This window comes from Phaethon aethereus (genome assembly GCF_964289735.1).
Source record: "Phaethon aethereus genome assembly, chromosome: 5".
Lineage (NCBI taxonomy): Eukaryota > Metazoa > Chordata > Aves > Phaethontiformes > Phaethontidae > Phaethon > Phaethon aethereus.
The window spans coordinates 35,109,809-35,135,220 of NC_138579.1; the positions used below are offsets into that span (position 1 = coordinate 35,109,809).

The 25,412-nt window shown below is 37.8% G+C and overlaps 1 protein-coding gene across 3 annotated transcripts in view; it reads left to right on the forward strand.

The window, feature by feature from the left end:
• Positions 1-2,326: 2,326 nt before the first annotated feature.
• Positions 2,327-25,412, forward strand: part of CDIN1 (CDAN1 interacting nuclease 1) — a 125,710-nt gene continuing 102,624 nt past the window's right edge. For all 3 annotated transcript variants that reach the window (XM_082000883.1, XM_082000884.1, XM_082000885.1), the window contains exon 1: positions 2,327-3,537. In XM_082000883.1, the coding sequence (XP_081857009.1) occupies positions 3,437-3,537 (101 nt within the window). In that variant the 5' untranslated portion in view covers positions 2,327-3,436. The remainder of the gene's footprint in view (positions 3,538-25,412) is intronic.

The following is a 25,412-nucleotide window of genomic DNA, read 5'->3' on the forward strand; positions in this document are numbered from 1 at the left end:
AATGGGGTGGTAAAGTAAAAAGATAGCCGTAAGGTCATAAAAATAAAACAAAAATTTGCACTTTGTGCATGAATTGATTCCTCATAATACCATGCTATAATTACCTATTCTCAAAACACAATGGTTTTAAGCTCTGTGGAGAATAATGAATGGTATTTTAACTCTGTACTTGGCTGTAAATGACACAATGCAATAATCTTCTTAAAGGTAATGGGAGACACCTACTAATATCACAGTTAAACTATCGACTAACACAAAATAAAATCAGACCAAGGGTCCATTACCTACTGTCCTACACCAATTGTGGCCAAAGACTACCTGCAAGGAATGATCGTCATTACTGGAAGTCCGCTGCCAGGTGTTTTGCTCAGTCTCCCTGTCTTTATTTTCCCTCCATAGCTTACATGCCCTCTTCCTTTTTTCCCCTCTCATTTGTCATCCCCAATCATTTGTTTTTCCCATAGTTTCTTTCTCTATAGTCCTCTGTCCTTCTTGGAAAGAAACTTAGTTTATATAATAAATGAACTGGAACCCAAGCCCAAGGCAAAAATCAAGAGCAGCTGCCACAGGCAGATACCAAGGCAACAATACGAGAACAAAGGAAGCATATAGTTACTTCCTGAGAACATTTCCCCAGCATCCAACCATTTGCAGCTCAGACTCCCTGAGCCAAAGGTAAATTTAAGTTTTTCATGTGTTATTTTTCCTTCCGTATTTCATCCAGTTGCTTATGGAATTTATGCAAACTTCCAATATCTACAACATCTTACAATATAGATGTCAATAGCTTAATTATACATGGTCTGATGTTTGTTTTATATATAGTAAAACTGCAATGGCAGTTTGCTGGAAAAAAAGTATGCAATCAACTCCTTCTGCTAGCAATATCTCTTTTTTTTTCTCATTGGATTTTTGAGCATTTCATTGGAATAGTTCTGTATTAATTAATTTAGGCAAATAGTGGTTTATACTTCTTATACATAACTTCTCATCTATGTTTTGCCTTTCACCACGCAAACTACTTCTTTGCGATGAAAAGCAGCAGTTCACACCTTTGAGGGCTGTAACCTCCTTATGACAGCATGATATTAGCTCCTCTTGGTTTCAGTGAATCTTCATGCTAGAAAGTTATTTACTTTTTTTTCCAAATAATTTTGAATTCTACAAAACCTTGTTCCAGTAGGAGAGTCTACAAAACATTGCCAATATATACATAATACATACACCAGAGGTTTGTAGTTTGGTCCATAGACTGATAACTTCATACTGCAGTTCTTCTAACCTATTTCACTTATGTGTATTGTAGACTAAAGTGTCATTTGATTCATTAAAAAAAAATAATAAACAAGAACATATACTAGTGAACAAGTGAAATGAACAGAGATAGAAGTTAAAGGTAGTAACATTACTGTTTTTAAAAACACTTTCACTGGAAATCATCCCATAACAAAGACAGCAAGATGATTGTTTGTCTGTTTTAAAGAAGCACTATGGATTGTTTCTAAAGGAAAGTAGTAGTGGTAGTGAAGGACTACTTTTTTTTTTTTAATCTATTTCAAAAGAAAAAGTCATAAATCTCATCTTCAGAAAGACAGGGAAAAAATTACCCTTTCTATGGCCCAAGAAAATTATATCCTCATGGGCCTTTCAAGTGGGTATCAGATTGAAAGGAACACCACCTTCCATCCCAGACACACATCTCCTACTACTAAGGGTAGTACTCGATAGAGCTAAAGAAAATAAAGTATCTTTACATTAAATACTAATCTCATTTAAAAGAACACTCTTTTTTCAATTTCACATATTATTTTTTGGTCTCTGAGTAAGGAATGGAATCTGTACTTTGGTTTAGCTTCACTCTTTTTTGTTTTACTTTGTGGCAATTAATGAGTTTCAAACATTTATATTTAGGCCATAGGACCAGAAATAGCTATTCCCAGGAAGGCTCCTGATTCCAAACAAAACACACTAAAATCCATAGAGGATCGAGTGATAAAGGGTTCACTGGGCATTGTTAATCAATTAGAAACCAGTCTCACAAATATCCCTAAATGATTGACCCTGCTGACATACCCATGCTATTCATTTTTCCTAAAAGTTCCAGATCTTGTATTCTTGCAAGAAACTTTGTAAAGTTCCTGGCTAAGATGCAGAAAAACATTTAAAATGGGACCCTAAAGCTTTCAAGAGAGAAAGTAAGTGAACAGAACCTAAAAATCTATAAAAATAAAAAATTAACTTCTTAAGATTCGAAGCAAATTTCATGGATTAAGTGCCTGAAACCTCAAGGTTAGGACTCCAGTAGCCTGTATATAGTTCATTAATGCGATTAAACTGAAATTAAAGGGAATATTTGTATTCCTCCATCAAATGCATGGTTAATTCTCTTCAAAACCTTTAGTTTTCATATGTTGTTTACAAAAGGGCATACCTATATTCCAAAAGTTATTCAATAAAGGCTGTTTAAAAGGCCCAGCACATAAAGGAAGGCTTGCCACATACTTACTATATTTAAATGACATCTAATAATACCTTTTGCTTAAGTTTGAGACGTAACGAACTCAGAAGTAAATCCAAGCACAAACTTGATAGTTTTCTCCTAAAATTTAGGGGGAGCCATTCTGTGCGCATTTGCACGGCCAATACCACTCGGGCCCTGTCAGGGCCCGCAGCCCCAGCCCCACTACTTCAGCATTTTATTTCTTTTTTTTTTTCCTTAAACCGGAAGAACCAGTCACTTCAAAGTGATTTTTGAAAAGGGCCTTGAAAATTACACTTTAAAGCCCTAACACCGCAGGGCTTACGCACCCCGTCCCCGGGCAGGCGCGACCGCACACCAGAGGGCCGACACGCGGGGCTCCACCGCACGTCGGTCGCCTCAGCCCACGGGCACCCGCGGCCGGGAGCTGCCTCTGCCGCCCCGCCAGCTCCTTCCGGCCCTGCAGATATTAAAGCAAGGGGCGGCTTGTCAGGGCGCACAAGCGGTCACTTCCTCAGCCGTGAAGCAACCAGCAGCCTCCGTCCACCCCGAGGCGAGGCGACAGAGGCCGCCTCTCTGCGAAACCCGCGGCTTACGAGGGGGGTTATACTTCCGCGGAAGCGCCATTTCCGCGCGGGGCACGGCGGAACCCAAGCGCCGCGCGCTCCCCTCCCGCCTGGGCGGCTGCGCAGAGCCGAACGGCGCGGGATGGCGGCTCTCCCCGCCTTCGGCCCCCGCACCGCCCCGGCCGTGCCGCGGGGCGGGGCCGCGGAAAGCGGCCGTCTCAGCCGGCCCAGGCTGCCTCGGCACCGGCCTTGTAGCAAAGGGTGCCCCGGGGTTGCCGCCACCTGGCCTTGTGCTTCCCGCCGCCCCGCGCGGCCACGGTGCCGGCGGCCGGAGCGGCGCAGCCCGCGCCCTTCGCCCCTCCCGGCGCCGCGAGATTAGGCGGTGCGAGGCATGAAGCTGACCAAAGCCCAGTACGGTGAAATAGCCCAGTTCCTGGGGCACGTGCAGCCCACCCGGCAGAGCCTGCGGAAGCTGAAGGAGAAGTTCCCTAGGTAAGTGCTCCCTGCCCTCTGGGGCCGCAGCCCGGTGCGGGGCGGGCGGCTCGGGCCCCGGCCGGCGGCCTGCGAGCTCGCTGCGGGCGGGCGAGGAGCCTCAGGGGGCCGCTCCGCCAGCTCCAGTCGGTGCCCCCCAGGTCCAGGCCCCACACGGTACAAAATCACTTGGACACGCACACGGCCATCGAGGGCAAGCGACAGCTCGCTGAAGCGGCTGCAGGGAGCAGGGTACTTCTCACTCTCGGTCACCTGAGAAGTTGGCACCAAATGAAGAGCGCCTTGCCCCCTCCGCCACGTGTCCAAATAAAAGCTCTCGGGTCACTCATGAGGCTTTTGAACACCAACTAGATCTTCTGGTGTGAGTGAAGCTTTAAGGCTCTGGCCATTCCTCTGTGGCTGAGACCAAGGGTGGAATCCGGTCTGCGATACCACTGCCCCTGTGGCTTAGGGAAAAGGGGCTTTCTGGACCCATGACTCTTCACTTGATGCTGCTCTCCAGTTGAAGGCTGGAGAAGGGCTCATCTACTTACGTGTGAGCATTCATCTGCTTCCTCGCTTGAGCTGCGTTCATAATTTTCAAAGACATTTGCAAATGACTATAGGCTGTCATGGAAGGGTGTACATGACAGAATGTGCTCCATGCACTGATCTTCATTGCCAAAATTTGCTTACTGCCACCACCAACAGAGTTATAAAGGACATACTGCAAGGTTTTTCTCTCTCTCCTTTTTTTTTTCTTCTTTCTTTCCAGGTTTGGGGGAAGGATTACTAGTTCTGAGTTGGACAGGAAACCAAATCGGATTCTGTGGGGAAAGGAGTGGTGCTGTATCTAAAATGCACCAGAAAACTGCATTTTTTTAAGTGCTGTACTTGCTTTGGTGAGAGAGAGGAATAAGTAAAACAGAAAATCATTCCCATGCTTCCTGAGCGAGCCTTGCTAGTCTTATCACAAGCATGGCTGAGGAAACTGAAGCTGTGTATAACTTGCAGTAAGTGGATGAAGAGCCAACATTAACTTCGGCTTTTAAACCACCCAGTGAAATCTTTTCCTTTTCAGGAAAGTGTGTAATGCAGTTAAAAATCAGGCTGAAGGAATCGCCCTGTTATAGAGAAGAAGTGATGCTGAAGCAATGTGGCTGGTTCAGTGAGCGCATTGAGGTGCATTGTTGGGAACCCAGCTCACCTTGCACAGTACTTCTGCAACTTGGGAAAACACTTACTGTGACAGCATATGTCTAAGGAGCTTAGACTTGGCTTTATCACTTTAGTGGTAATGAAATTAGAAGAGAGTTTTTGTGTGTATATGTGCGTGCATGCACGCATGTGCATGCACGTGTTCTCTTTTTCTAGTGTCCTTATAAAACTGTCTTGAAAGGTTAGAATTTGGGTTGGTTTGCCAGGCCAGTCACTGTATGTAGGAACCCGCTTCCAAGACAGACCCATAGGCACATGAATGTCTGAAATAGCGAAAATAAGTTTGTCAGAAAACTACCAGGCCTTTCTGCTGATACATTTTACTCCCCAGTCCACTCCTTTGATGCTGCAAAAGATCCATTGACGACTCAGTTTCAGAACCTGATGACTCCTGAAAACCTACGTGCTAATAACAATGTAGAGTTGTATCAGGAAAAAATGTCTTTTTTCCTAACGCATCTGGCTCAGGTGTGGTGAACACCGAAAAGCAGAGATTAGCCATAGTTGCTTCCATGATTTGCTGGTTTAACATACTGTTACCTTGTTATCCAAGATTATTACCCACGTTATGAGATGAGAATGTCCTTTTCTGAATTCCATTTGTAGGCTTCTCCTGAATTTTGTTTGTCCATCCTGGGAGAAGGCTAATAACTTCTATTTGAATGATGAATGAATTGATATTTTTTTTTTTTTTAAAGTCTGTCTTGAGTTTATTTTGAGGAGGTCTGCGTGTCTCCTTTCTGTGAATGGCTCAGCAAGTGATGTTTTTTTCTGGTCTTGTTTATTTCTCATAGCAGGACAGATGCAGAAGACTCTCAGAAAAAGTTTGAAGTAGCAAAATATGTTGGGCTAATGCTTTTGAGATGCGGTTAAAAAAAAAAAAAATAATGCATTCTAAGGCCACTGCTTGCCTGAGCAGCAAGGGAGATGTATTGAAATAGATATGTGTTATAACATGAAAAACAGGCAGTCTCTGTAACCGTTATCTTCTAAAAGAGGCCAGCTGCAGAGATTGGTAAATGTGTGTGCCGTCTTAAGTGCTAAAGAGGAGGCTTTTTCAGTGATGTGTTTTATAAACTGTGGAGTAAGTTACTTATAATCTAGAACCTGTGTCATTCTCTTCTAGGATGAGAAAGGTCTGGACTTTTTGGCCACTTTTTTTCTTTATGAAAACCAAAATTAAACAGACCAACCCCCTCCCCCCCCCCCTTGCCTACCTTCAACTTTCTAATTCAGTCTTTTTAAGAAAATATTCCAGAATCTGTCATGGCACTTGCAGTATGATGAAGGTGTCCATAACCAGTTTGTCATTATTTGTGTGGTAACAGTTGCTGATTCAAACTGGGAAGTACTAACATCTGTAATAGCTGCTTTCACCTTGCATGTTCAGTGTTTCCCTGGGAAGGATCAGTATTCCACTGGTAATGCAATACATAAATTGACAGTTTTCAAGTATTTCTGGTTCCTACTGCCTCATAGATTGTGACAGTCTTTGGATTTCTGCATCAATCTGCTTGGGTTTTTTTCTAATACTGCCTTATCTATTTGTTCCTCCCTTCTCTGTTGTGTTTCTTGAAGACTCACGGTTTATGCTCCTTATTTGTATAAAGTATCTTTCACACTTTGTTCTGGGCCTGCTCTTGTTCTGAAATTTATCCCTAAGAGTAATTTGTAATTTCCATAAAACTCTTGCCGGAGTTTAGTGTGCATAGGTATTCTGTGTGGTGGCTGCCAGCATGACTTGTGAATCTAAATAATTTTTTAACAGGGTAGTTTGTTCTTTACTATTATTGAACTACTTCAACAGGTGAGATTACTTCAAAAGGGTGATGCCATGTGATTTATTAATGTCAAACAGTCAAAATTAGACTGCTTCTGATATGGTTTATAAGTATCTTTATACAAGCATTGAGACTTTTAAAATTTTTTTTACAATCCTGTAACATTACAGACAACATGGGTTTGGTCTACCTAGCTTAAAATCCAGTTATTTTACAGAAATAGAAACTCAAGAATTGAATTGCTGTTCTTTTTCTGTTAGTGCTGCACTTTGTATCCCATGCATGGCAATTACCAGTGTGTTTGTTTATTTATTCTTAATGTATTTTTTACATGCTTAGCAGTTGTCTTCTAATGTGTTCATGTTTAACATCAGGATTTTTAGATGACCTGAGGATTATCAAAATGTAATATTGAGCACTAAGCACGATAAATCTCTGCCAGTATTGGATCCCTGATACATAGTTCCTTTGAGGTTCTTAACGTATTCACCACCGGAATGATAATTCTGTATGTTCTGTGTTGTGTTTTTCTGAAGTATACCACTTTTTCCGCTTTGTTTCTCACCTGAATTTATCTACTTGCTAATAACTTCTGTTTTTCTTTGTAACTTATGTATTTTGTTCTTCTGCTTTCTCTTTAGCTATGGGCTCATATTCTTCTGTGATACTATTCTCAGTGAGACCTAATGTCTAAATTGGATTATCCATTGCTGGGCTGGTTGTAGGAAATGTAGGCTATGGCAGGAAATGCTGTGAGAAGGTGACAATCTCTTTATTTTCAGTGCTTGTTTAGAGCTGCCTACAAGTAGAATCTTGTGCCTAAGAATCACCTTAGCATTACCTATTTATGATGACAAGATGAGGGTTGGACCTTTGAACTTTTAACTGTATTCAAAGACTATTTTAAGTTGTTCAGAAAAGTCCAGCTTCTAAGGGTTTGATTCATACCCAAGCTAATATTCTAGTACTTCAGTTTAATTGTTTCCAGGGTAAAAAAAAAAATTTCAGCTCTTCTGTATATGGCAGAATGCATAGTTTCTTTTCAGAAACCTTTCCTGAAACTTCTTACCAATAGAACATGATTGACAAATCACTGGACCCTTCTTGAATCTATACCTTGTACATGTTTTGCTGCTGTTCTTCGTATTCAGTTCTGATTGAATATTACAGTTTTCTTGTTTGACTCTTCCTCTGGTCTCTACCAAGCTTTCTAAGGGTGTAAGGTTTGCTGACCCGATTCATTATGGTAGTCTTGTTTTTTCCTGGTTTGGTTCTGTTCTGGATCTTTGAGTTTCTTATACTATGTTGTGCTTGAGTTGAGGGTTCCAGAAACTTTCTGACAGTGCAAGTTGGCTCAGTAGCCTTGTATCTTTTAAGAGATTCCAAAAACTGTGCTTTTCAAGTTCTTGCATTGAAGTGTTGTGAAGCATATTTCATTCCATCTAGGAGTCCTGTATTCTTCCATAGCACAATTAGTGCAGTCTGTATTGTTTCTTTTCCTTATTTAAAGTTGTTGAACAAACTTAGTGCCTCTAGGCAAACTTCTCTTTCAGCACCTTCACTTTTATTCCCATAAAAGAAGCATTCTTTTTTGAGCCTATCTGAGTGTAGACTGTGTTTATAGAGTTTCAAAGTACTAGGATTTCAAAGTATTAGAATTTATAGCAGCTGCTCTGTTCAGGTCATCACTTTTCTTGCATGTATCTGTTCAAAGTAGTACTGTCCTGTTTGTGTCCCTTCTGTGAAAGCTTCCTTCGTAGTGATCAGGAAGAGCTTTTCTTACAGGAGAAAGGTAAGGGAGGCTGGCATAAATGTGAGAGAAGAACTCTTCCCCCCTCCCCCTTATTTTCCAATAAGCAAGAGAAAAACGTGATGCACAGGTTCATGTTGATATATTTGATATTCAAATATGGATATTTGGTTTTAACATATGTAACTTTGTGTTTGGTTATTAGAATGCACACAGGCTTTGTTCCCAGAGCATATCAAGTGATGCACTTTCCTCTACATGCATGACCTTTCTTCTTCATTACTTAATATCACTTCAGGTTTTACACGTATTTTCGGTAATGTTGCTCTTTCTCCAAAGTACTGATAGCTTTATTAAATGACACTGGGCCTGGAAAACATCCCAACAAGATTTTTCATTTAAAAAAAAATGAATCTGCATGATAATGTCGCACAATGTAAATTGGAAAATATAATCTGTTTATTATTTTCTCATTTTTGTCACTTTCTCAGTGATGGTTCATGCTGAAACAAAGGCCCTAAAGAAGTTTAAATGTATGGCATCAATGTTATTTCTTTTACCAGCCGTTTAAGATTGAGTTGACTTTTTTCTTCTTTCTGCTCCTCTCTTTCATCTCCCTCTTTTTTTTTCCTTTTTTTTTTCCTCCTTTTTTTTCCCCTTTTTTTTCCTTTTTTTTTTTTTCTTTTTCTTTTCATATCTGTGTTCTGGTACCTGCTGCTAAGGGAACCTGGAGATTGAGTTGAGGTAGAAGGAGAATTGTCTGTCCTCTGCTCTAGTGCTCCTTGGAGCTGCTGTTACCCAGGAATGAGGACAGTGAAGCTGAAGAGCAGAGGGCAGCTAGCTGTCTATGTGGATTTCAGAGGTCTAGGTTCAGGACTTAAGCACAGGCATATTAGACAGGGAAATCTTACTGTGAGCAGGCAACCTAGCTGTATGTGACACTTCCATTGCACTCTCTTCTGCCTGGAAAGGCTCTCCTCGTAGCAAAACAGACATAATTCTTGTAACTTATCCTGCTCTCTCTGCTCTCCTGAATAGTTGGTTAATTACTTTGGAAAGCAGAGGAACTAGGCTGTTTTTCTTTACTCTGCAAACACTGATAGAGCATTTAGAAAGTTGCCTTTGTGCCTACAAGTGCTAGAAACTTACTTCTTTTACAAACAAAGAAAGTATGAAGGCACATTTTAAGCTCCCTCTGCTTTTCTATATTCTCATGACTTAACAGTGAAATAAATTCATGCTCTGCCTCTATAAACCACCTCATCAATTTCAGTAGACCAGCTCCTGAGAGAAAAGAAAACACACATTAGTAGGAGATGCAGAGACTTGGAGGGAGATGCTGAATGGCCATTGGTATATTTCTCCCCCTCCCTATTTTGAAGTGGCAAATACTTTACACTAGTGTCCTGTGTTTAAATGATCTGGAGCATACAGCTAGAGCAGCTATGAAAACAACAGAATTTTTTAAGTTTTGTATTTATTTTTTCTTCTTTTATGTTAGACTTCAGAGTACCCAAAGTTTTACACTACTGTTTGTTTTTGTCTATTATATGTAGCAAAAGCCTTATTTAATTTAAAATTTATTATGTACTTGAAGCTGCGTTTAACCTCACAGGTAAACAGATTGATAATAAGAGATGAGAGAGATGTCTTGGCTCATTATTTGCAAAGCATATAAACAAATATACAAGTTTTCAGAAATTACCTACAATAAAATGTAGCATATTCAAACTAATGTGAAAATGAAATGAAAATTTACTTTACAAAGTAATTACGTGAGCTCTGAACTGATGTTGTTCCTTCTGGGAAGATGTTCTAACTATTTGAACCCTTGGTAGGATATATACTGTAAGATACTACAGCTTTGATAGGCCAAGCCAGAAAGTGGTACAGGTTTTCTCTGTTCACTGCAAATGCCGGTGAACAGGCCTTAAAGAACTTGTAACTGGTTGGATTTGGCATGTTTTGCTAAAAACCTGTTTGCTTATGCTATGACCCTAAATAGGAAGGATACTAACCCTCCCCTGTAATACAAAGTATTGCATGACAGAGATTAAGTATGTCAGCATGTAACTCAGAAGAACTTTGTCTCCTCCATTATTCATTAGATTAAATGGAAGATACTTATTTAAAAGCTAGCTATTGATAGCAGTGGAAGCTTTCAGAGTAGAATGGGAAATACAGTTGTGCTCACTTTTGGGGCTCTCCAATACCAACAGACAGGATTTAGACAGAAAATTCTTTCGTTGACACATGTAAATTCTAGCTCCTCAGGACATGAGTGCCTTCCAGTTTTATTTGGAAAGGGATGAAAAGGATTTTTTTGAGTTGTTTGTGTGTTATCTATTAAACTAAAAAGTAGATGACATATATAAGCATGTGTCAACATGAAAGTTAATTTTCAGGGAAGTCCATTCTAGTTCTGTTACAGTTTTTATAAATGTAATCATCCCCTTCCTTACAAGAATTCCCACATATGTTGTCCATCCTAGCAAAATGCGAAGTTATTCTACAGGGCAGTCTTTAAATTTGGCTTGAAATATGCAACCAAAATTAAGGTTGTACTTTCTGAATTCTTGAGTACTGATAAGTCTCTTCCAACTCTTACAACCTTTTCCTCTTCCAATACACGAAGTGCTACCATATGGGAGTACAGTTCATTTCATTTTAAAAAAAAAAAAATCACACAGAACAGGACTTGCTACACTTGTGAAATTGATTTTGGCTGAGTAAATGAAAAGAAAAAAAGGAAAATAAACAAAACAGGAGAAGAGAGAGAAAGAGAAAGGAAAAAAGATAAAAAGAAAGGGAGAGAAAAAAGAGAGGGAAAGAAGAAGAGAGGGAAAGAGAGAAAGAAAATCCTTTTATTTGTCAAATCTAGGGGAGTTGTCTTGGTCATAGTGTACGTTGCTGTGTTGCTTCTTAACATTTAATTTGGTTGCACTTTTTGCCACTTCACAAATTCCATGGTTGTGATAATCACCAGTAGTATAGGAATATACTACTGTGGCACTGTTTTTTCCAAGTATTTCATTCTAAAACAAGCTTGGTGTCATCAGACAGACCAACAGATGCCTGTAGATTTAAGGGCCAGATTATGGTGGTTGTTAAGGAAGGATGAAGTGGATGTTTTAACACTGACCATATGTGCATTTTAGTTGACTTGTGGATTTTAGGACACCATTATATTCATGTTGCTTGTATTTAAAGACAATGATGATAAAAATGGTAATTCTTGATTGTATTTCAGAAACCGTTCCATGGTGTATCATTCTTCTGAAGCCTGCAAACAAGTCTAGGCTAGAGTTTTATGAGCAGAGGGGATTTGCTACATCAGAGGGGAAAAATATTTTATTCATGTGTTGTTTTTTGGGCAATCATATTCTGGGCTATATTACAATGGCACGATAAATTGCTGAATACACTGTCTGCTGTATATGACCTCACCATGAAAAATTTGATGCATTAGAGTAGGAAAGGTTGGAATATATCAACCTTAGCTGACAAGGAACTTTGGATTTTGACCTAACACAGATGACCTTTGTGTGCAATAAAAGTGAGTTTAATCTCCAGGTCAAGGTTGAGGTGAATGGTAGGGCAATGTGGATTGGTTTGTGCTGGTTATGGCTGGATCACACCTAGCAAGCAAAGAAATCCAAGGCCTTTGCATTTCAGAGTAACCAAATGCTTATTTACCTAAAGTTTACTCATATCTGTTATACCACCTTCAAAAACTGCTGTACTGTATCTTCAGCAGCTATGGACTAATTTGTTTGAAGCTCAGTGTTTCAGAATAAGAAGTGTGAGGTATGTATATTCTGCTCCTATAGATCATTGAATAGGTAAGCTAAATAAAATTTCTCCTCTAGCATGTAGAAGAAAGACTGTCAAGTATATTGCCTTGCTGTGAAAAGGGTGAAATCTAGAAGCTTTATTTCTCTGTCAGCTAACCTGTCTTTGGAACATCGGAAGTTTATTCCTAAGTGGCTTATGCTTTTAGGAGGAACACAATTAAGAGAGCTCTGATATGTTTCACTAGGCAAATACAAAGAAAATGGGTCCTTTTGAGCACTCCCTTGCTGTAAAAGGTATTTGATCAAAGAAGCTAAGTTACAAAATGTTTTGGGGTTGTCTAGGTTACATAATAAAGACGTATAGATGAATTTAAATAAAAGATTGTCGTGGTTTATAGTAGTCAAACAAAATCTGTCTTTTTAACTGGTTGGTGTTCCAGGAGTGCTATTTTACTAACACACTAACAGTACATGCCCTGAATACTTTACACAGATAAGAGTGGTTACAGTGGTGCTGTTGGAAGGAGGGGGAAAGGGGGAGTTCTCTTTAAATCAGCCAGGAAAAAAAAAGTTTGAGACTAATGGAAAGAACCTCTACTCCTTTAATAGAGCCTGCAAAATATATTCTCCAGGACTGATCAGCTCTGAAGGCTCTAGAGGTTTGATGATTGGAATGGCAGGAAATCACGCTTTCAGGACATAACGAATTGACTAGGCCATCCATCATTTGTTAGCATGCGCTGAAACGCTGGGTTTGTGTGCAGAGGTCTGTGATTTAGTAAATACTTGGGAGATGAATAGAGCTTACACACAAGGGAAGATATTGCTGTCCTTCAGCAGCCTTAGACACAGATCCCTGCTGAGAAGGCTGTCTGACAGCGGCTCATCAGTAACTGGCCTGTCACAGTCAGTGATGCCCACCAGCCATCCCCAGTATATTAAATGCATTTTTAATATCTGCTTCAGTAGATTTAATGAAGAAAATTTAGTTTCCATACTCTGATCACTGCTTCCTCAAGTGTTTTAAAGCATCGAGTGAAGCACTTCGAAGAAAGGATCTGTGCTGATACCTGGAGGAGTTGATTGGAAACGAAAGTGAAGCAGAATGCAAACAGAAGTGTTATTATCCAAAGAGTTTCCTTAAAGCAAAACAAAAATGTTTGGAAAAAGCAGTGATCTTAGAAACAATTGACCCTCCTGCAGAGGGACTTTCTGCAGCAGGCTGTACAGCAGCAGAGATGCAGTGCTGGAAAAGGTGTATGCACAGTGGTTCTGTTTAGTGTGGCTGGGCTTGCCAAAAGGCTTAATTGCATTTCCTATGCTTTCAGATGTCAGTACTTGAATCAGATCATTGTTCTGTCCACCTTTCAGAGTCCTGAGAGGAGGGTGGCTACCAACAGAAGGAATGGCATAGATGACTTTTTAATAACTGACATAGATTTTGGTTTGGTTTTGGCATTTTTGCAAGGGATGCAGTGGGTGAAAATCATTGTAGCATTCCATGGTATTACTTAAACTGATGTAGGAAACAATAAGACACAATAGAAAATAAAGCTTCTGCTATATTTATAACTTACCAGGCTCATTGAGAGTTATTCAATACTGACATTCTGCTTGTAAGGATTGTATGGATTTATTTTTTTAACTTTATAGCAAATGGTAAGATCTTGTGCTGTCTATATATATAGATAAACTTCATAGATGTTTCAATTTGCTGGAAACTTTCAGGAAAACTTCCGTTTACATAAAGGCAACTATGTTGGTTTTCGTATTCTAACAAGATTCAGCACTTATGATATTTACTTCAAGACAGCAAGACAAACAACTCTATTTTGTTGAAAACATCTATTTGAAACATTCACTTCTTGAGCTTTTTTTTCCCTCAGGAATCCATTCTGTGTTCACAGAAGAGAAAGTAAGTGCCGAATGAGACCTATAAATTTGATTCTTGTATGTGTCAAAACAGTAATGTATTAAATGCATATTATTATAAAAATTTAAGATGTTTCCTAAACACTTACATTTTTATAACACATGACAATATTAAATAATACATTTTCTTGTTAGCATCTGTTTGCTGTCATTGTTGGCAGGACATATGATTTATTACTTAAATTAATGACTACAACCATTTTGGTCCTGATATATGCCCTTAAGCTTATCACATCACTTAATAAAATAACATATATGCTTCTATGAGAGTCATTTTTTAATTGCTTATTCCTTTAAGTTCCCGGTGAAAATACCTTATCTATTTGCAATGTGGAAGTCTCAGAAGCTAGTATTATACTTCAAACTGAGTGAATTAACAGTAAGGATTAATTTCTGTAAGAATATGGAATACAGTAACCAATCCTACTAAAATTGTCTTCTAAGACAAGCCTGATAAGAGTGTTGTTACCAAAAAAAACCCAACAACGTTGGAAGGATTGGAAAAAACTGCTCTATTTCTTCAGACCTGGTGCTGGTTAAAAGCCTTGTTCATTTGTTTGTTTGACTAATTGGTACCATACAAGTAGATTTCAAACTCCCGTTGGCATGCTAAGATTTCACGCTCTATCATTAGTTTTCAACTTGTATTTCGTGGAGTCCTTGTTGTCCATGGACTTCAAATGAAGAATTCAAAGTAAATGAACTTCTTGTTAGCAGGCTTAAATTTGCCAAATAGGAATCTGCGCCTGCTGTGGGAAAAACATTTTGGTTTGTGAACACCTTAGGTTGAAACATCTGTCTTGTCAGCAACTAAAGCATTTTTTATCTATCTTACGGTTTATTTTCATACTTTTTTTTTGCAGTTTTAGTATCCATAACGTTTTGAATGTGGTAGCGATATGAATGGGATACACTATCCCTTCCAGTGCTCACTCCAGGATATTCAGTAGCCTGACTGATAGCAACAGTCTCATTGTTTTGTGCTGGAGAATTCTTGAACTTCAGTCCCCTGTTTTATCCTTCTCATCTGAATAAGATATTTAAGCAAGTGTTGCTGTGCAAACTGACAGAATGGCTTCAGGTCAGGATGTGGTGCTGAAGAGGACTTTATTGTTTGGGTGAATGTCCTCTATTTGCATGTCTGTATCTAGGCCCGCAAGGTCTGGGAAGCATTTAATAGCATTGATTCCCAGATACCTTTAGAAGCTAATTTAGGACCCAGACAGCAATAAGGACACCATGTATCTCTATTTCCATTTGTTGTTGGCTAGGAGATGGCAGAACTTATTGATATTGTCCACTATTGATACTGGTAATGTCCAGTTCTTTGTTGCACTTCTTTTGTGGAATGCAGGTGTTTATTATGAGGCTACAACTGGTGCAAAGTACAACAATTAATAGCCAGAGAGGGAGTGTAAATTCCTATAGATGAAAAGGCTATTGAACGTTGAACATTAGCCATTTCCAGCATTAGTATAAAATGCATGTTGTCAGTGCAGCTGTCCTTCAGTTTTCAACACAGCTGAGCAATGTGTCTTCCTAGACAAATGCATTATCTTGGATACACAAAACATAAAAAGATAAAAATAACTCATAAGCTAGATTTCTAGTTCTTGCAGAGCTTAAAAAGGAAGATTTGCTTTGCCCAGTTGGCAGGTACTCCAGTAGGCCAAGCAAGTTCTGTTCCAAATACAGTGTTTAATGACCTCATTGCAATGAGTTATCTGGGACAGGAATATAGTTTCCTTTATTCTATTATTGGAAACAGGAGAATTTAATTATTGACCAAAAAGAGAAGTTGGACTACATTTTTTATCTCATTTATATTGTGTTCCTTTGACATCGGTGGTCTGAGAGAGAAAAAGGAAAATGGTCCTTTATGGAATAAATGCATGGCTTCAGTCTAAATATTTTTCTAGTCATATCTATCTGTTTGGTAGGTCCTCTAAGTGCAGAGGGTTTTTTTCCAAACAAATCCCATTGGTTACCTAACAACTATTATCCACAAGCTTCCTGCTTACACTTCTTGTTTTAATTTACTATTTAGGCACAGACCTTGCCAATGACAGGTGATCATTCTTACACATTATTTTTGTGGTTTTGAGGCTTCTGCATACAGAATTTTGTCCATTTATCTGAGCATAAATGCTTGCTATTCTTAATATTTTAAATCTCAACAATTTAAAAATATTATTCAATTGTTTCCGCTACTGTGTAGAAATTAATATATTTCTACGTAAATGATTTGGGGTGGTCATCATGTATCACATGTTATATTGCTTTAGTTTATTTTGTAATTTTTAGCACTTTAGTCTCTTTATCAAGGAGCTAGTGAGAGAGAGAGATATCTATCAATGGAACTTTGCATTAGTGGATCAAGATGTTCACTGAAATAATGAGTTAAAATTATTAAAATATGCAGTTGAAAGCAATGTACTTTTGAATATTAAATGCAAGTAAAATGGTATATAGACATGGAGCCATTTGTTACATTTTAGTATATGAAGCAATAGCTGTGTAAACCTTAACCTCATAATTTTGCAAGTTCCACTTTATCATGTAGCTGTAAAAGGTAATCAAAATAAATCATGGAAGATGAAGAAATATTTTCTGGGGCTTTCTGTATGCTTTCAGAAGTGGCGCTTGATCCGTGAAATTTTAGTAAGCATATTAAATAATACAATATGATGTGCAACGTGTCAGGTCTGATAAATTATTTTGTATAGGACATTTATACAACATATGGTGAGCTGCTATGTGAACAGCTTAATGACTAAATTATGTTAATCTTTCTTGCCATATTTACTTTTCATTTAAAAAAACAGTGTTTTCAAATTTTTATTTTACTTTTTTGATCGTGGCTAGATATAAGAAAGGTGTAGGTCATCTCTGAGAAGCCGTGACAGTGATCCAAGGTTCCTCAGCTGTGCAGTGTACATAACACAGATGTTGGGAGAGTCATCTGTCAGCTATGCCTCTCCTATGGAGTTAAAGTTCTAGGGGGAAAAGAATTCGACACAGTGCTGTCACTGTTACATTTTCACAATAGAAGAGCATGCAAATATTCAACCTCCTGCTTAGCAGTAGCGCCCTGTCTAATGTCTGTGCTGGTTAGAATAAAAAAATAGTGGGTGCATCTAGGGCTCATGGATCTGACAAAGGTCATGCTATGCTGGGCATTTGAATTGGAAATTGTCTGGACTTAGATTTTATAAAGCTCCCACTGTTGTCGGGGAAAATTTCAGCAGGGTTTTGTCCCTTGAGAGGCCTCTTAGGCCCTTTTCTGTCCTATGAATGAATTTAGATGTGAGGGTTTCTCCTGCCTTAAAACTGTTAAGTTCATTTTGCATACATCCCCAGAGAGAAAAACTGGCAGATGCTTTTGTCTTGGAAGTGTTTAAAAGAAAACTGCAGAACAGGAACAAGGGAGAGAAGGGGCCCTGTGTGGAGTCCCAGAACATTTTGGAAATGGCCAATACGCAGTTTTCATCAGTACTAAGGCGGGGCGCAATATGGTGCCTGTAGCTCACTAGGGAATATGAATGTTGATTAAGCATACTCCCAGGCTTTGAAATCCTGAAAGCAGTGTCAGAATAATGGATGTTGAGCAAATGTCAAGCATTTGTTAATTTCTCTGTTATTTGGAGTTTATCTACCATGATCAATCAAATAAACTAGTGCTTCTCTGTTGTGGCATGTGTCATTGATATGGTGATTAGGTGGCTAGAGAAGCCTTCTGCCCTTTTTTTTTTTTAATCCAGGTAACAGATTACATATGAACAGCCATAACTTTAAGTGAAAGATTTGTTTGGGGTTGGTTTAGTGGAAAGTGGTGCATTAACAAAGTACTTTGGGGTACTGAGAGAAAAAAGTATTTGCATATTTGCTGTGCTAAAAGTTACATTTATGCCATTTTTACCATTTTGGCCTTAAAGCTTTACTGTTGTGGGGAAGGAGAAATTGCTACTAAATGAAAGTTGACAAAGGAAACTTTTACTTAAAAGAAGTTTGAAAACAAAAGATATCCACCCCAAATTAGTATTAATGTATGGCTTCTTCCTCTAAGTCTTTTGGTTTCTGCAAACTAGGTCTCAACATCCCTGTTTTTGATTGGGAAGCATGTTCAGATGCCCTTTAGTTAAAAGTGAAGGGGGTGACTCTTTGACTTTTATAAGAATACACACTCTTTTATAAGAATATATGAGAGAACTTGTTAGTTACTGACTAACATGCAGAAATGTAAACAGTCCAGTTCAGAATTTTTTTTTTATCCATCTTCTCAATTTCCACTGTTTTCAGATGTCCTAGTTGTGATTTGCCACTCTTAGAAGTTAGGTAACATACAAATACCTGGTATTTAAATATGAAGATCAAATTAAAAATAATCCGAAGGAGGAAAAGGCTCTGTGGTCTTTTCTGCTTTACTGTAATATATAAAGAGCTTAAAATGGGAGAGGATAGGGTTGGGATGTTTTGTGTGAGGCCCTTTTGAGAGCTGCCTGAAGAATGTTAACAGTCAAATTTCACTGAATTCCAGTGAAGTTTAGTTACACCTTCTCATGGAGTTGTTTTTTTCTTTTTTTTCAAAGTTTACTCCTTATGTGCTTAATATAAAGATGGCAATGTATATTTTTCTTATGTTTTTGACAATTCCCAGAAGTTTAAGAAGTGTCGGTGAGTCATGCCATACGACTTGATACATGTTGAGGTCATCTTCAGTTTATTTTAACATAGAACAAATGTTCGATGTGGAACTAGTTTTCCTTCCTCCTTGGCTCCATTCTACCAAGACTGGTCAAATTTTGGTGCTTAATGAAGGTGATGTACTATGGTGAACCTATTGGACTATTTACATCGGAGATGATTCTGTTCAGTTAGTGCATGGAACAAGAGTTCTGGAAACCCAACCTTTTCTGCAGCACTGTAGGAAGCAAAGTGTGTAGTCATCATATGGACTTTGAGAGCAGTGCAAAGAACATAAAAAAATAAATACCCTGGAAAGAGGGGGAAGGGAAAGGAAATTCTTCTGGTAGGTATGAAAAAGGTTAGAGAAATTTTAGGATAGAATAATGTAATATTGTGATCACCTCTTGTCCAATGTTCCCTTCATACTGCTTGCCAGTTGTAGGTAGACAGCTTTTTAAAAAAAGGAATGCTGGAAGACCACTAGTAAAAAGAACAGCTGGGCTTCCTTCTTAGTGAGTTTCTGCCTTCTTTCCAATGAGAAGTTAGTAGTGGAATTAAATTAGTTTATTCCCTCTATGGCACAGTAAGCTGTACCCCTGGGGCTGAAAGTAGACTTTGTAAATATCTACATATATGGTACAATAACTTATAGATACAAGGCAAAGTACTGTACTGTCAGCTAGGTAGATAGGCAAGAATTATTCCCTTTTTTCCCTTTTGTTTTCTGAGTAGCTTTAAAATCATAAAGTTTTAAATGATAAACACTGTTTAGGGCTTAAGACTAAAAATCTCAAGGGGGCTAGCTGTAAATGGATTCATTTCTTGCCTCAAATCTGTATCATTCCCAAAATTGGAATTTACTTATAACTACTCTTCTGTGTCATGCATGTTTGATAGAGCTAAAATTTTGTAAATTATATACTGTATGGGAAACAATAATAAGATCCTGACTTGTTTAAGGAATTAACAATTTTGATTGGATTACTGGAAGCTTTTTTGACTTAAGGTGTTCACTTTTTACCCTGGAGATAGCTATGCAACAGTGTGTGTGCTTGACATGTGATGCATGCAAATGCTAAATACAGTAGCAGCATGAGGCAAGTGTCATTAACAGTAATTTATGTAATGAAAGCCACCTGGCTGTCTTCATAATTAATTGCTTGTAAATAATAAATTTAAATATAATTTATAGTTTTCTAAATTTGATTATATATTTTTAGGAGCAAATTGTTTAAGGGTGTTTGGGGATTTATTTAGTTTCAAATTGGCACAGATACGCGTTTTACATACAGGCTAATTTTTTAACATAAAATGAACAGTCTAATTAGTGTCAAATTGCCATTCTCTCATAAAAATAGTTTTCTAAAATTAAATTCAAACACCTAGTTTATACAGGACAATATAGATTTGAAGAAAAAAAAAATACAAAGCAGAATGATTTTGCCATTCTCCACAATCAGGAAATTTAAGACTGGAGTGTGAAAAACTTTTCTTGACAAGGTATTCTATAATCTGATTCTTTTCCTGGGGGAAAGGGAAGTAGCATGATAGAGTTATCCAAACAAAATGAGGAAGATGAACACAAAATGTATATATCAAATATTTCTTTCCAGTAATAGACTACTAAGTGGATGTTTTTTTCAGTTTATGGCTCTTGGCTCTATCAAGAGGGCAGATAGGAAAGGTGAGGGATAAATCCCTGGTTTAAATTGTAGCTTCTTTGCCTTAAGTACTTGTTGAGATCCATTGCTGTTGCAGCTTATGAGTATCTTTCTTTGCACAACTGTCATCCAATAATTACAAGTTTTGTGTATTTTTGTCTAATGGTTCAACAATTAGATTGAGGTGCTAAGAGAAAGAGTTCAAACTTGCAGACATGTTTTCTGTATAATCTTAACTGAAGTAAATTGAAATGAAGTGTGGATGATGTACAGTTAAGTGCAAACAAGGAATTTGCAGAGGGTTGGGTGGTTTTTTTTCCCCTCTTAGTCTTTGGTATGCTGCTCTGTGCCTCTGCTTTGGGATGTGTTCACTGATTCTTTCCTGGATATTAAGAAACTTTTCTTCTTGCTATATAACTTGGAGTAGTTGAGGACAAGGACATAGCAAATCACCTGCTTATGTTAGTCTCAACTTTGCTTTTTTATTTAATTTTCTGAGAAATTTTATTGGTAGAGTTAAAAGAAGAATTTTAGAGAATACCAGGAGGTGGAAATGTGGAGGACAAGTACTATGAGTATCAAGATGTATGTGGGAGGCAAGCCCGATTTGACTCCTATCAGTTTCTTTTTATCAATGGACTCCCTGACTAGATGATCAAAGGTTACCAGAGAAGTTCTGGTATGTGTAAGGTGAAAAGATTCAATTGTCATTGAAGCCTGATGTCAGAATATTTGAGTTTTCATTTCATGTTTTAGCACTGACATTGTATTTTTTTACACCTGTGTTGTGAATATATTTTGGTTCTGTATTGCATCTGAAAATATTCTTCAGCTTGAAAATTGAACCTTACGGAATAGTTTTATGTTTCTATGGAAGAAACTTTACTTAAAACATTAGTGAAAGAGTATTTACTTACAAAGGTCTCTGTTTGGGTTTGGCATTTAAAGTAGATTTCAAACATTCATGCAACAAGCTCTGTGCTGTTTAACTCAGAGAAGAAAAAATACCATGATATCTCAAGCAAATTACTATCTGTAAGAAGACCAAAAAGTAGTTTCTTTTCATTTGGAAATACCACTCCTCTGTTCCTGTGTTTTCAGAGTTCCATTTTTAACCATAATGTCTGCCAATGTTTATCCACTGTTAAAGCATAATGTTGTTCTCATCATAAGCATATAAATGTCAATGGAAAATTTGTGTCTTTATTCTGATTTCTTTTTTCATTTTGGGGGCTTGGTCAGAAATACTTTGTAATAATTTGAATATGGCATATTTTGAGTTACACTTGTATTACTGCTGTTGAAAATTAGATTTTTGTGGTGTGGGTGAAGGAAGGTGGAGTTAATCTCTGTGAAGACCTAGCATTATTTTATGATCATTGCCTGTATTGATAATTTGTATTTACTTCTGCATTTTGCTTTTTTCATGTCTGATACAGATTGTTCATAGTCTGCAGTTGTTTTAAAATATATTGGCTGTTACAACAGACACCAAAAAATAAGGTGTCTACAGGAAGGATTGGTGCCCTGTTCTTAAAGGAGCTTCTAAGTCTTTCTAAATGAAAAATCATTCAAACAGTATCTAATACTGGCAATTTTCCTCTGTCTGCTGCTAGAACTTATTGGCCAACTAGGTCAGACATTATTAAAGTTCAAGTGGCCCAGTGGGAAAAGTAATGGCCTTATGCTACTATGAATTTTAAATGCTGCCATTTCTATGTATTGCACCATCATCTGTTCTTGCACATCACTAAATTGTATAGAAGTTGTGGGACCAACCAGTGTCAAGGTCATAGAAGTGATGACTCTTCTCAAGTAGCCTTCTCGCAGCTTTGTCATACAGTTATTCCCATAACCCTGGCTATAGGCAGCAAAGTTGCATGCACATGCCTGCCTTTAACCTTTTTATTATCATTGGATAGTGTAAGCCTGCAATGCAGGATGTCTTTTTCCTTGCACTCTTATCTTTTGATCCTACCAAAGGTATGAAATCAACTTTGATGCAAAGACAATTTTTGTAAGTGATTTGTATTTAAACCTTTTGAGTTTGGCTGTTACACAGTTTATTGAACTGAATATTGGAGAATTTCAAAATTGATTAGTGCTATAGTTCTCCAGATGACCTTGCATTTTATCTTGATTTTAAATGTGATGGTACTAAGTCTGAAATGAGCTATCAGCAGGTACTTCTTGTCAAATATATATATATGTGAATTGAATTTTTATAGTATTAATATATTTGTAATGGGATTATTTCCCCAAAAGCACTGCATTGGCTTTCTAGTTCCCAAAGCAGTAGCTACTGATAATGTTTCATTGTATGGAAGGCTGCTTATGCAGAGATAATAAAACTGGTTTTGTATCCCAGACTTGAACTGGTATAGCCGGAAAGCTGTTATTGGAAGATAGCCACTTCACAGAAGTTACCATGTTGTAAGTAAAGGCTTAGGTACTTTTATGTCACTTAGTTACTGCAATTCAAACTCTTACATTGATTTAAACACATATTGACACACACATGTGCGCACACATATATATATATATATATAGACACATATTGATTCAGCTTAAAATGGTAGTTCACTGACTTCCGATAAATCAATGTTAGATATGTGAATGATAAAGTACAAATGTGTACAGAGACAGTAATCTGCTTTTTGAGAACTTTCATTCAGAGAAGTGACCACAAGCATATTAAAAATCTTGGGAAGATTTTAACATTAAAAGCTGCAGTGAAGAGAGGTTAAAGCCATAACTATTCTAGAGGCAGTGAGTCTCCCTCATTCCATGTTCTTCAGAGCTTGGATGCATATAAGCTTAGCGGTTCTCAACAAAGGCCTACCAAAGCTTATTTCTGAGCTTTCCTGGGTCCTCATGTGGAACCATTCGGGCTGCTAAGAGCCTTTTTCCTGTCCTGACAATCCTGACACATAGAAGACATTCTGAGAATCCACTAGTTGTCACCTCCTCTCGGGTGGGAAGTTCACAGTCAGGCTGGCTTTAGTTGTTTTACAGGTCTAACTGCGGTGCTTGTTAGCCTACATCCTGTAGTTCTGGGAAGCCACGGAGGCTTTGTGCATCCGTGCGTGTGTTACACCTTTGAGCCGATGCTGCTAGATCTCTTTGAAATCCATTATTGACAGAGTTTTTAGAAATAAGAGTGGACTGGTTAGCATGTGATGGGCAGTATTAGAAACAGACATTCTGAAATTTCAGGATAGCTATAAGGAGGATTCCCCTTCCACCCCCAGTCATTTAAATTCGTCAAATATATATATTTCTTTTCTCACATAGATTCTTAGTCCAGCATGGCAGCACCATGCAATTCTAGCCCTAGGTTGTATGTATTACCTTTATTTTAAAGCTCAGTATTGCATTGGTAAAAGTATTTTAAAACTTATTATACATGGAAAGGACAAGAATTCTTTTCCAATTATTAGAAATGCGAGACTCTTGCTGTCTGCTTCAGAACATTTCATGAAGGAATATGACTAGCACTACATACTCATGCTGGAGACTGTAGAAGAAAAGAAACCATTTCTCCCCCCTACCTGAATTTCTACAATAGCGAGGTGCAGTGTTGTATGTACTTCCAAGAGAAGGTTTGACCCTGCTGCTTTGGGATTTCACATGTAACAGCTTCTGAATTTTGGAAAAGCAGCTCCTGCCCCCACACTCAGTTTTTTAATCAATATATCTATTGTCTTAAGGTGGAATGTTCCATTTTGTGAAAGGGAAGCAATGAAGCAATGTTCTTTGTAGATTTCATTTGTTTTAAAAGAACCCATCAAGGCTATTCTATATATATAATACCTATTTCTCTCTCTTTTTTTTTTTTAAAACAGATTTCTCTACTCTTCCTTTGTTCCATGGTAAAATACATGAAATGTAAAGCTGAATTTTTAGTCTTTCTATTTTAGGCAAAATGTGAAGTTAAAGATAAGGGAAAGGAAATTAATTTTAAAATTAATAGATGAACAAGTGGAAACTTGGCTTTGTACCTAAGATTTTATGTTTTCAGTAATCTCAGAAAACAAAGTATAAAGTATAAGTTTTATCTTATCCCTAAAGAATTAATTATCTGCAAGGGCTGGTAATATAATATTTGCAGAAGTTGTCATGTTTGGATTTTCTCCTGGTAAGGCTGTAGTAAATAGCAAATATTAAGTTGGACAGCACCCCAAATCTTGGCTAGATTTACAAGCCTGCTTTGTTGAGAAGATGATCTGATCCAATTAAATTCATCGCGTCCTTACTAGCTGCTTCTTGGACAGAGTTTTATATCAACTCTAGTTAGGAGGCACTGATCTGCATCAGCATATTATCTGTTACTAGTTTATATATGAATATTCATTGCAAAACAAAACATTTCTGAAATACTCTCCAAGGATGATAGCATTCCTCCTTTATCAAATTTTGGGATTCATTTGAAGAGAATGGTCTAAATTTTATTCTTACCTATTAAATGACCAAAAGGCATATTCTTCAGCACCGGACTTGCAGTTGTCAATTTAGCGTAACTGATTTCCAAGTTTTTAGGGATAGTCTATCTCTTGTCCTGGTCTGACTTGGGCATCCCATGCTAAATGTGGATGGACTTTGATTTAGAACTTAGAAATGACATTTCATTTTTTAAAAATAAAACTTATTTTCTTAAACTAAGAGGGCATTTTGTAGCAGATTTTAGATTGCACAGTTTTCTGCCTAAATCCAGTTATGTATTGACAAGAGCACAAAGTGCATCAGGTTATTTAGGTGGAAGTATGCCACCAACATCAACACAGGGTAACAAAAGATAAGTTTGTTCATTATGGGTGCTGATGTACAAGAAAAAAGAGGATATTTAAAGAGTGAGGCTGGTTGCTTTGAAGAGAGCTCTGGGAATTAGATCCATTATCATCTGGAATTGCAGAAGAAAATGTTTCCATGAAAGTGGCTGCTACAGAACTTAAGAAAAGTTCTTCTTTTCTTCCAGGAAAAATTTGATTGTTTTCCTGGAAAATAGATTTAGTTCTACAAGCTGGATAACAAGTTAATTTATTAATTATTTAAACTAGGTAGTACTCAGAATGGG